This window comes from Rhinopithecus roxellana, chromosome 18, assembly GCF_007565055.1.
Source record: "Rhinopithecus roxellana isolate Shanxi Qingling chromosome 18, ASM756505v1, whole genome shotgun sequence".
Lineage (NCBI taxonomy): Eukaryota > Metazoa > Chordata > Mammalia > Primates > Cercopithecidae > Rhinopithecus > Rhinopithecus roxellana.
The window spans coordinates 5,964,059-5,976,195 of NC_044566.1; the positions used below are offsets into that span (position 1 = coordinate 5,964,059).

At 49.3% G+C, this 12,137-nt stretch overlaps 1 protein-coding gene across 2 annotated transcripts in view; it reads left to right on the forward strand.

Moving 5' to 3' along the window:
* Positions 1-12,137, forward strand: part of CUL4A (cullin 4A) — a 58,120-nt gene that overhangs the window by 12,574 nt on the left and 33,409 nt on the right. For both annotated transcript variants that reach the window (XM_010360063.2, XM_030922367.1), the window contains exons 4-7: positions 6,279-6,348; positions 7,429-7,502; positions 10,801-10,963; positions 11,496-11,585. In XM_010360063.2, the coding sequence (XP_010358365.2) occupies positions 6,279-6,348; positions 7,429-7,502; positions 10,801-10,963; positions 11,496-11,585 (397 nt within the window). The remainder of the gene's footprint in view (positions 1-6,278; positions 6,349-7,428; positions 7,503-10,800; positions 10,964-11,495; positions 11,586-12,137) is intronic.

Consider the following 12,137-nt stretch of genomic DNA (forward strand, 5'->3'; position numbering starts at 1 on the left):
GCCCGCCTCAGCCTCCCAAAGTGCTGGGATTACAGGTGTGAGCTACCGCGCCCGGCCTGTGATAAGGGTTTTCAAAGGTTCAGATAAGCTCCTGGCACCTAAAGAAAGAGCAGCCAGCCCACCTGGGTAGGGGGGCATTGCAGGGGCGAAGTGATGTCTGGGCCATGTCCTAAAGGATGGATGAGGAAGTGGCAGGCACTGTGGGATGCCAAGATGGCACAGGCCGGGGAGCAGCATGGGCAGCCCTGGCGCTAAGGAAGCTTACTGGGCAGAAGAGCCAGGTATGCTGCTGGATGTGGGAGAGTTGACCACTGACAGGATCCCTAGAGGGAAAAACGAGAGGAAGGTGGATGCTGAATTGTGGAGGAACCTTTGTTGAACCAAGAAGTGGTTCACACCACAGTGGTTTGACTGGGCAGCAAAACCACGGAGTGGGATGACAGCATCCTGCCAGCAAACCTGTTACAGTTCAGAGGAAGAGGATCTGACTGCTGCGGAGGGATCAACCAGACACAGATTGAGGCAGGGAGGGGCTGTCTTGGTCATGTTGATTTGGAAGGAGGTGAGGAGTCACTCAGGTAGAGATGCCTGTAGTGCATTTGGGGCTGGAGACACAGATCCAGTGGATCCAGATACGGATGAGATGCCCAGGAAAAATGAGCAGAGTGGCCAGATGCAGTGGCTCACGCCTCTGATCTTAGCACTGCATTTTGGGAGGCCAAGGCAGGTGGGTCAGTTGAGCCCAAAGAGCTCAAGAGCAGGCTCGACAACAATTAGTCTGATGTGTGGTTCACACCTGTGGTCCCAGCTACCCTGGAGGCTGAGGTGGGAGGATTGCTTGAGCCCAGGAGGCCGAGGCTGCAGTGAGCTGAGATTGCACCACTGCGCTCCAGCCTGAGCAACAGAGCAAGACCCCCAGCTCTAAAAAGAAAAAGAGCAGAGCCGTCAGAGGAGGTGGCTGAGGGCTGGTGTCAGGGAGGTGAGAGGAGAGTCACCTTGTGGGAATTGAGGGGCGAGTTTAATATGGCAACCGGCTTAGTGACTGATAAGTAGAGTCTGAAGGGATGATGAGACCAGGAAGTGCCAGGTTCTGTGATGAAGGATTTTAAGCTACGTTCGTACATTAACCTAGTAAAGGTGGGGTGAGTGTTTCTGTCCAACTCAGCACTGTGCATTGGGGACCAGGGACGGGCATGAATGGCATGGGTCCTGCTCTCGAAGAGCTTGTTTCTGCTGGAAGAGAGTTCTGACCCAGCCCCGTCTCATATGGCGAAATGTTAATCTGATGGCAGATGCTCAGATACTCTGTGGCAGGGAGTATTCCAAGGTCTGCATATTCAGATTTCCTTTGCCTCTCAGATATTCCAGTACTTCAAGTAACTCTACTTTCTAAGATTTAAGTAACGTGTTGTTTTGAGACGGGAGTTTTGCTCTTAGTTGCCCAGGCTGGAGTGCAATGACGCAATCTTGGCTCACCGCAACCTCTACTTCCTGGGTTCAAGCGATTCTCCTGCCTCAGCCTCCCGAGTAGCTGGGATTACAGGAATGTGCCACCACGCCCGGCTAATTTTGTATTTTCAGTAGAAATGGAGTTTCTCCATGTTGATCAGGCTGGTCTCGAACTCCCAATCTTGAGTTATCTGCCGGCCTCAGCTTCGGCCTCCCAAAGTGTTGGGATTACAGGCGTGAGCCACCACGCCCGGCCAGATTTAAGTAATGTTATGTGCCAATTATATTTTGATTGTTTGCTGATATTAGATAATAGATGAAACCCATCAGATGCACAGGTAGAAAGAGGGCTTTTGTGGAATTGAGTCATTCACTACCATCTTCTTCGTTTACCATGTCCATTTTCTTGTCTCACGTGTTTGATAAATTCTGCACTTAGCTGTCGCTTTCAAAATAGATACCTGCCCTTGGTGACGTCCCTTCCACAAAATAAAGGCCTTTTGTACCCACGGACTCATACACACTCTCAGCCAGAGGCAGCTGCTGCAGAACCCATACCACATGCTTCTGCAGGACCACGTGCCACCCAGCCAGGCTGCATGGGCACCAGGAGCTCTTCAAAAATGTCGGGCCAACTGTCCTCAGAATCTAATCGGTAGATAACAGTAGATGAAACTCACATTTTCCTTCCCCTGGTTCAACTTGACATCATTGCCACTCTGGTCAAGCCGCAGAACGCCAGGCAGCGGTGACCCTGTGGGAGCAGTGTGGTCAGCAGAAGGGAGGGGCACGGGAGTGAGCAGGGAGCCTTGGCTGTTGGGGAAGTTTGCAAAGCTCCGGTTGCCTCTGAGCATGCCTTTATGATCCGCACTGGCGACAGCATGCTTTGTCTTTCCTTAGAAAGACTTTGTGCCTGGTCTCACTTGACCAGATACTGTGTACGGAGCACTTGCTGGCAGTAGGCCAAGCTCTGCACATTCATGAATTGCTTTGTCTCGCAGCACTCTGAGCTGTAGGTACCTTTATTGGCCATATTTTCTAGATGAAGGGACGAAAGCCCAAGAGAACCCTGTTAGTGCTCAGCCAGATCAAAGGAGGCAAAATAGCACGCCTGCCTTCATGAGCTGTGTAGATGAATGAGGGCTGGCCTAGGGCTGTCCTCTGGTGGTCTGTCTGTGGGTAGAGGCAGCAGGTGGGCCTTGTTCCTGGAACTGCAGAAGCAGACAACCAAGCATAGAAAATGCATGTATCCCTCTTCTGCCCCAACAGAAGCATCGTCTTTTGCTTTCTTTTTCTTTTTCATTACAGGTATGATAGGTAGGTTTTTCCTATGGTATAAGCATTTCTGCTGTTGGATGTTGTTTGCTCTTTGAAGACCTGCCTAACTCATCTCAGTAGGCTGTATAAATCCTTTAACGAAGACTGGCCCTTTTCTGTAATGAGAAAAAATGTGGTTGCTGAAGAACCTATCTCGAGAATACACTATTGATAGACTCTCACTGTATCTATATGTCTCACGTCCTAGAATCACTTGCACAGCATTGTGACTATTTGTTATATCCTAGAATCTGGAATTGATTTTGATGTTTAGAAGGCCAGAGCTTACTTAGTAAATGCCACACTGTGATTTTAGCTTTTGTACTTTTTTCTGTGGGAAATAACAAAAAAATTTTGATCGAGGATCTATATTGATTTTACAGAGCTATTCTAGAGAAAGTATTTCTCATTTAATGAACACTTTACGTTGGACTTTCCATCTTAACAAGACACTGCCCCACGTGGAACTCTATCTTCACGACACCTGAGCTGCCCAGTGGTGTCAGATTGACTGGCGTCAGTTTAACCCCATTAAGTTTAAAGGATCTGTGCACCCTCATCCAGAAACAAAGCTACGCCTTCGGCTGGCGAGACCTGCCTGCCAGCAGAGACTTGCGGGGAGGTCCAGGCCACAGCCCTCATTCAGCTGGAGTCAGAGCTGCAGGATGGCTGTTGGGGTTCCTTGAAGCCTGTCCAAATGTACTTGGGACAGATTTTTTGTTTGTTTTTTCCAGGCTGTTTCTGCAGATTCCTAATATAATGAGCCATTACAATTTTGAACAATTTTAAAAGAGTACTTCCAGAGGAACCTGTTAACCATTCAACCATTCGGTCTTTGCTGTAACTGTCTATTTTTAATTTTCTGGCAGTGCTCTCTGAGAATTCAGCAAAGCCTCAAGAGAAAATAGAGTAAGCTGTCTTAGGCCCCTGGAGCTGTGGTCACAGCACTTCCTGGTGTGACAAGGATTCAGACCCCCCGGGAGCCCCTTGGCTGTCCTCAGCACCGTCTGTTCCTCCTCAGGCTCTGCCTGGCACCCTACCCTCCCTGGCACTCTTTCCTTGTCAGGCCACTCTTTGCCACCCTGAGACTCCAGCTCCTGTCTGATTTGTGCACCCTACTTGCCTGATGTGTTTTTCCTCCTCTCTGTGTGTGAGGATGTTGTCACCGCCTCACGTCGGCTCTGAGTGTGTAGTGTCTCGCTGCATGGCAGAAACAGACCTAGAGAAGTCCTTTGGCTTGGCCGGTATCGTGTTGCTGACAGGTGGTGGATCAAGAGTTAAATGTAGGAAGTCCATGTTCTATCCACTTTGACAAGCCATTTTGTTAATCTGTACAAGGGAACAATGCCTGCACCACGAGGTTTAGGAGATTTTCAGTGAGAGTGGACATGAAGAGTGTTTCGTAAACAATAAAGCAGTTTGTAGTCATTTCTGATTCTCAGCTTTGCATGAACCTGAGGGATGCCAGGCCACTTGCTCTAGGAGCCCATATTCTACTACTTTTTGGGCATTTTCCTAAAAATGTACATTCTAAGAGTCAAGGTAGGCCCGGCGTGGTGGCTCACGCCTGTAATCCCAGCACTTTGGGAGGCCAAGGTGGGCGGATCATGAGGTCAGGAGATTGAGACCATCCTGGCTAACACAGTGAAACCCCGACTCTACTAAAAAGTAGAAAAAATTAGCCAGCTGTGGTGGCAGGCACCTGTAGTCGCAGCTACTTGGGAGGCTGAGGCAGGAGAATGGCATGAACCTGGGAAGCGGAACTTGCAGTGAGCCAAGATCATGCCACTGCACTCCAGCCTGGGTGACAGAGCGAGACTCCATCTCAAAAAAAAAAAAAAAGAGTCAGGGTAACAGTGTTCCTAATTTGATGCATGGATGAGAGTTCGTGTCAGTTTTCATCGAGGCCGAAAGTTAAACCTGAGCCGTTTTCCTGTCCGGCCGCACTTTGCGACAGGCTGGGCACACTGACTCACACCTGTAATCCTGGCACTTTGGGAGACTGAGACAGGAGGATTACTTAAGACCACGCTTTCAAGACTAGCCTAGGAATATAGTGAGGTGCCGTCTCTTTTAATTTTTAAAAAATAGTCCTTGTGGGCCGGGCACAGTGGCTCAAGCCTGTAATCCCAGCACTTTGGGAGGCCAAGACAGGCGGATCACAAGGTCAGGAGATGAGACCATCCTGGCTAACACAGAGAAACCCCGTCTCTGCTAAAAAATACAAAAAAAACTAGCCGGGCGAGGTGGCGGGCGCCTGTGGTCCCAGCTACTCGGGAGGCTGAGGCAGGAGAATGGCGTAAACCCGGGAAGCGGAGCTTGCAATGAGCTGAGATCCGGCCACTGCACTCCAGCCTGGGCCACAGAGCGAGACTCCATCTCAAAAAAAAAAAAAAAAAAATAGTCCTTGTGGCTGACTCTTACCATGCCAGTCCCCATCTCCAGGAGCCCCCCGTGGGAATATATTCAGTGGCTGCCTTTTGTGAAGTGGGGCCTTTTGTCCGGCCACCTAGCCCCAGGGCACTTGTGGCCTGGGCGTGTTTCTGCCAGCAGGGACTTGAAAGTGTCTGGCAGTGAAGGAAGCAGAGAATGAAGGGAGGCTGGAAAGGGAGTGGGGAACAGCCAGAGGCAAGTGGGGCCATGGGAAGAGAAGGCGGTGCCGGCAGGCTGAGTGCACATCGGTGATGAGATACGGAGATCCATGATTGAACTTCTGGTGTGTCTTAGCCCACTGGGGCCGCTGTGACGAAACACTGTCGACTGGCTCATCAGCCGCAGCAGTCTGTTGCTCACAGCTCTGGAGGCTGGAGGCCCAGGGTCGAGGCACTGGCGGATTCCATGTCTGGTGGGGCCCTGCTTCCTGGTTGACAGCCAGCACCTTCCCACTGCACCCTTGTGTGGTGGAAGAGGCAGGGGAGCTCTCTGGGGTCTCCTTCGTAACCCCATTCTTGAGGTTTGTCCACTCTGGTGACCTTATCACCTCCCAGAGGCCCTGCCTCCTAACACCATTACCGTGGAGTTGGAGTTTCGGCCTGTGAATTTTGGGGGACATGAACATTCAAGACTAATATTCTTTCAGTATTCCGATTACTAAATGATGTGTAGTATTCAGCGGAGAAAGCAGCTGAAATTAAGGGGTTAAAATTGTAATAATGGCCGGGTGCGGTGGCTCATGCCTGTAATCCCAGCACTGTGGGAGGCTGAGGCCAGTGGATCACAAGGTCAGGAGTTCAAGATCAGCCTGACCAACATGGTGAAACCCTGTCTCTACTAAAAATACAAAAAATTAGCTGGGCTTGGTGGCAGCACGCCTATAATCCCAGCTACTCGGGAGGCTGAGGCAGGAGAATTGTTTGAACCTGGGAGGCAGAGGCTGCACTGCAGTGAGCTGAGATCGCGCCAGTGCACTCCAGCCTGGGCGACAGAGCGAGACTCCATCTCAAAAAAAGAAAAAAAAATTGTAATCATTAAATTGGCCAGCGTTTTTAAAGTTTTCCTTAGCAGGTCTGTACAGACTCACTAGATAGTGTTTTATTTTTAAAGAAGATTAACACATGCTGGCAGGACCACTGCAGACAAATGGTAAGCAATGTGCTTTCAAACAGGACCTCGTCCGCCTTCCCTCACCCACATGATTGAGAGCTGCCGAGGATTCTGTCTGTGTTCAGTGCTGTAGGTGAACAGCACAATGAGAAAAGCAGGGAAGGTGAACTCCTCAGCTCTTGTGGGAGGGCACTGCTGACCGTCTTGGCCTTCAGGTCCACAGTCAGAGTCTGCAGTGGTGACAGGATTCTTAAATGCCTGAGTGGGTCTCTAAATGTCTCTTTAAACACAACTTACTCTGGAAAATCAAGCCTGAATCCCAGGTCTTTACTGTAACTGCACAACCAACGTCTTAGGCTTTGTAGATGTCTTGGCTTTGACTTGACTTCATGTGTACATTTTTGGTGTGACCTGGCTGTTAATTACTTAAGTGAGAGAAAAGACCGTATTAATAGCTTTCCTAAATAGGTTGAAATCTTTCGTTTTCTAAATGAGACAAGTAGGAGACGATGAGTGTGTTTCTTTTCTGGGCCAGGTGCCTGGCAGCTGCTAGAGCCCGCTGAGTGTCTTTGGGAAGGTTTTAGTGAGATGTGTCCACACGTCTCCCCAGCCAGGTGGTAGGCTCGGTGGTAGGAGCACAGGACAGGACCAGTGCATCATCCTGCATCCCCTCACTCTGCTCGTAACGCAGAGTCAGAGACACACGTCCAAGAGCCTCATCATGTAACAGGAACTCAGGTTTTAAAAGCTTAGTGCATCTCCCTAATCAAGTAAGATGTATCACGTCAGTCAAAAAATGACCAAATTTAAAAGATATCCTTTAGGCTTTGCCTGAACACAGGATCTCTTTAAAAAAAAAAAAAAAGATACCGTTTTAGGCTAAGTGCGTTAAAATTCCTACAATCAGATTTATGATATTAAAGAGATGGAAGTCACATACCAAGGGAACACAATTAACTTTAGAAAAAAAATCAAACATGAGGACTGTGGTGGACAGCATCTTTCCATCAGGAAACAGTTGTTGGATTTGAGACAGCTAACATGGAGTCCAGAAGGCCTGATCTTGAATATTCTGCTAGTAGAATTCATGAGTAAATGGTTCTTCTTTCTGCTGGTCAGATCATGATTAGAAGCATCTTCCTGTTCTTGGACCGCACCTATGTGCTGCAGAACTCCACGCTGCCCTCCATCTGGTGAGTGTCCTCACAGGGCAGAGCTGCGTCTTCACTGCGGCTGATGCCTTCCGTCCCATTTGTGTCTTCGGCAGGCTAAGATGGTAAAGTGTGTGTGATTACTTGTGCCTTCCTTTCTTCAGCCAAAATCATTAATGTGAACATAGGAGTCCAGGTGGGTCTTAGCCTTGAAACACCAGGTGCCTGGCCAGCAGCGAGGAGTGGAGCAGGAAGCTGGGGCAGGCGGCTGACGTTGGTCGTGAGGGTGGAGGCAGAGGGCCTTGGTTTCTCTCTGACAACTGGAGTTTGAGCCTGGAACAGCTCTTTCCAGCACTGCAGTCGAAACTCTGAGAGGCTGCCTGCTGCCCTGGGCTCTCAGCCCTGAGGCTGCATGGCCCCGTGGAGTGGCTTGTTCAGCCTCCTGGCCTCCTGAGCACATTGACAGCACTCGTCATCCGTCATCTTTCGGGGACCGTATACACTAGGGGTTGTGGCCCCCTCCTCAGCAGCATTCACGGCCACTGACCCCTGCGTGTCGTCTGCTGACCCCCGTGTGTCCTGTGACCACTCCATGTGCTGAGTCCTGCCGCCTCCTGGAAGCCGACCTTGGACAAAAGCTGTGTCCGTCTCACCGTCCGATTTGTCTTGTTCTCTGTTAATGGCGTGTTTCATTCTTCTCACGTTCAAACATAAAAGTCATGTTGTGCCTTCTCATGACCTTTAAACCCAAGTTCTTTAAAATGTGCCTGCTTTTCCTACCCCCACCCACTGGGCACACTGACCCAGGGCAGTGTGATTTCTGCCTTCCACATGTAGACGTTGCTCTTGTCTGAGATGTCAGTGACCTGCAAGTTACCAAATCCAGCAAGCATTTTTTGTCCTTATTTTATACAATATCTGTGCAATTTTGGACACCCTGTCCTTGTTGAAGCTCCCTTAATGCCATTTGCCCCTTTAACTTCCTGGTGGAACCCCCACACATCTCCTAGCAGACATCCATGTAGTCTACGAGAAGGCAGACGCTGACAGAAAGGACAGCCTGTGTTCCGGGAAACAATGGAGATAATAAAAGTGATCATAGTAGCTTATTTAGCATTTACTCTGTGCAAGGGACTGTTTCCTACTAATGTATTTAATCCCTAGAACAGCTCTATGGCGTGGCCTTTGTAACTCCTATTTTATACAAAATAAGGCACATAAGTTGAAATAACTTGCCCTACCTGGGTTGCCCGGCCCATAGTCTAAATGCTTTTCAAAAATTATTATTATTATTTTTAGAGACAGGGTCTCACTCTGTTACCCAGGCTGGAGTGCAGTGGTGCAGTCATAACTCACAGCAGCCTCAAACTCCTGGGGTCAAGTGATCCTCCTGCCTTGGCCTCCCCTGTAGCTGGGACTATAGGCACGCACCACCACATCCAACTAACTTCTAAAAATTTTTTTGTAGAGCCAGGATCTCGCTATGTTGCCCAGGCTGGTCTCAAACCCCTGGTCTCAAGCAATCCTCCCACCTCAGCCTCCCAAAGTACTGGAATTACTTGTGTGAACCACCATGCCCAACACTAAACTCTTAATTTGTAAACATAGTTTATACCATGACTGTCATACAAACTACAAACATTGTTTATAGAATAGAATCAATGATACCACCTCCAGTCTACCACAAGAGGCTAAAAACCCGAATGTGAGCATCAGTACAACAAGAATCCTGGTTGAGGTGTGTGTGGGCAATGCATGGTGAGGACATACTTTGTCCATCTCTGGGATGGGGAGGAGGGCTGAGGGTCATCCTTGGCCTGTGCTTTGAGAATGAGCAAGGGTGGTCAGGCAGCTAAGAAAGAAAGAGTAGAAGGAAGGAAGCAGTAAGTTCAAAGCCGAGTATCTCCTGCCAGTGATGGCTAGGACAGCAGCATGACCAGAAGAAGCCCATGTGGGGACTGGGCGGATGGGGAGGGGTGGAGCTGATGAGGGCCTGGAAGGGTTTTCAGCTGAGGTGGTTGTTTTGCAGAGAAGATCCCTGTGGCAGGGTAGAGAGTCACAGAAGTGGAGACCTAAGCCTTTCTAAGCACTGGCTACCTGCCTGGCACTGCCCCAAGGGCTTCACAGGCAGGAGCTAATAGCATTTGATCCCCATTTTACAATTAAGGCAGGAAAGGCACAGAGACATTAAGCTCCTTGCCCAGGGTCACACAGCTAGCAAGTAGTAGGGCCAAGATTCAAACCCCGGCAGCTGCCTTGAGCCCACAAGTCTGGCCATTGCACCTTCCTGCCCCAGCTGTGGTGAAGTGCACAGAAGACCTGGTGTGCAGCAGGCCTGGGAGCCACAGGATGCCTGTGGCGGTGTAGTGGGCAGTCGGGGAGGTGCGTGTCTCCACCACTGAGGTGATTCCTAGGGCCCTCTGCACACCTCTGTGGCACCCACCACTGCGGCTGCTGCCACCACTGCCACCATAATTAATATTACTGCCACCACCAACACCCACCTACCACTGTTTCTACTGCCACCACTATCCGCCCACCATTACTGCTGCTGTCACCGCCACCACCGCTATTACTACTGCCACCACCACCTGCCCACCACTGTATTACTGCTGCTGCCACCACCAGCACCACTCCTGCCCTGAGGTGCCAATTCAGGATTTCTGGCTGGAGCCCAACATCTATGTATTTGGCCCCTCCTTAATGGAGTATTTGGCCACTGGGGGCAGCAGGAGTGTTGAAGCAAAGCACAGAACCCCCAACATGGGTTTTGTGGACAGTCACTGGCAGCTGAAACATCTTCATAACATTCCTCAGGCCATGAGCTGAGGACTGCGATGAACTCTGAAAGCCGTGTCACCTTCTCTTCTTGGGAAAACAGCAAACATTTGGTAGGAGAGCTCCCAGGGCTTGGAGAATGGAAGCTGCTGGGAACGTGCTCCGCAGAGGACATTGGGAAGAGAGTGTACCCTGAGGGCTGTGGCAGATGGTGGCGGGCAGGGCAGGTGAGGCAGGCAGGGTCGTGGTGCCCGACTGAGCATCTCCGGTCACTCACCAGGAAGGTGGCAAGAACCCCGGGCTTCCGCCAGCAGATTGCGTGATACTAATTTTGTTGTCAGTGGTATGCTTGGCCTAGCAGTATCTCCAGGGACATGGAGCAGACAAGGCATGCTAGACTGGCCGAAAAACAGAAGTTTTTAAAAAGAAATTCTTGGCACCTAGATGCAGAGAATTAGCAACTTCATGTTTTTTGGATGATACTGGGTAGCATAGCTGGAGATAACACCCATAACTTCTAAAAAGCGAAACTAAAATGTATTGTTTCTTACTGTCTGTACAGGGATATGGGATTAGAACTGTTTAGAACCCATATTATTAGTGATAAAATGGTTCAAAGTAAAACCATTGATGGAATCCTGCTGCTGATTGAGCGCGAGAGGAGCGGCGAGGCCGTGGACCGGAGCCTGCTGCGGAGCCTGCTGGGCATGCTGTCCGATCTACAGGTGAGTGCTGCCTGTGCAGAAGGTACCCGGGTACCTGCCCAGCTACTTGCACCAGAATAAATGGTTGTACCAAAGATGTTAAACAATGAAATCATAAAAGCGTTTGTTGAAGATAGAAGAGTCTTTAAAAATCCCTAGGAGGGGAATGGCTCTCAAGCTAACACCACACCAGGTGCCACAAAAGGGAAGATGGATCAATATCACTACATAAAATGCACCTTTTTCATGGAAAATATACCACAAACAGAGACAAAACCAGATGACATGCTCTGGGAAAATGTTAGCAACACATACAAAAGACAAAGGGCAAAGTTCTTTAGTGCAATATGACCCCAAGGCACCGTAGGAAAAGAACAGAAGAGGGTCTGCCTGGCTGTTTTGGGAAGGACAGTACAGCTGGCCGGCTGGGTGGCCGCAGGCAGCTCTAAGTTCAGGTCCTGGCAGCCTGCCCTGTCAGAAACCGGGATTTGTTCGCCCTTGAAAAAGTAGTTTCCTTTACTGAAATTGGTCAATAACTCTGCTCATTTCTTAGGTATATAAAGACTCATTTGAACTGAAATTTTTGGAAGAGACTAACTGCTTATATGCTGCCGAAGGCCAAAGGTTAATGCAGGAAAGAGAGGTGAGATGATGGGATGTTCCCGAATCCCCTGGCTTCGTTTCTGCAGATGAGCATCTGGGAGGACTTTCCTCGTGTTTGCCTTTTCACACACACGCAAATGTTTCATTGAAAATCTTCTGAAAGCCACAGTCTTGCCAGAATCCCCAGTAATGAGCTTCATTCTTAGTATACTAAGAATTTAGTTTATGTTAACTTAGAAACTATTGCACTCCCCCTACAAGTAAAAATCTGTCAGATCGTTTCTGAAATAAGTAAAATAACTCAAATTTAAGCAAAATGATAAAAACATACACCTTAAAAATGAAAAATAAATACAAATGATAAAATTTTTTATTTGTGTGAAGCTCTGCAAAAAATTTTCCCAAGGCCGGGCGCGGTGGCTCAAGCCTGTAATCCCAGCACTTTGGGAGGCCGAGACGGGCAGATCACGAGGTCAGGAGATCGAGACCATCCTGGCTAACACGGTGAAACCCCGTCTCTACTAAAAATACAAAAACTAGCCAGGCGAGGTGGCGGGCGCCTGTAGTCCCAGCTACTCAGGAGGCTGAGGCA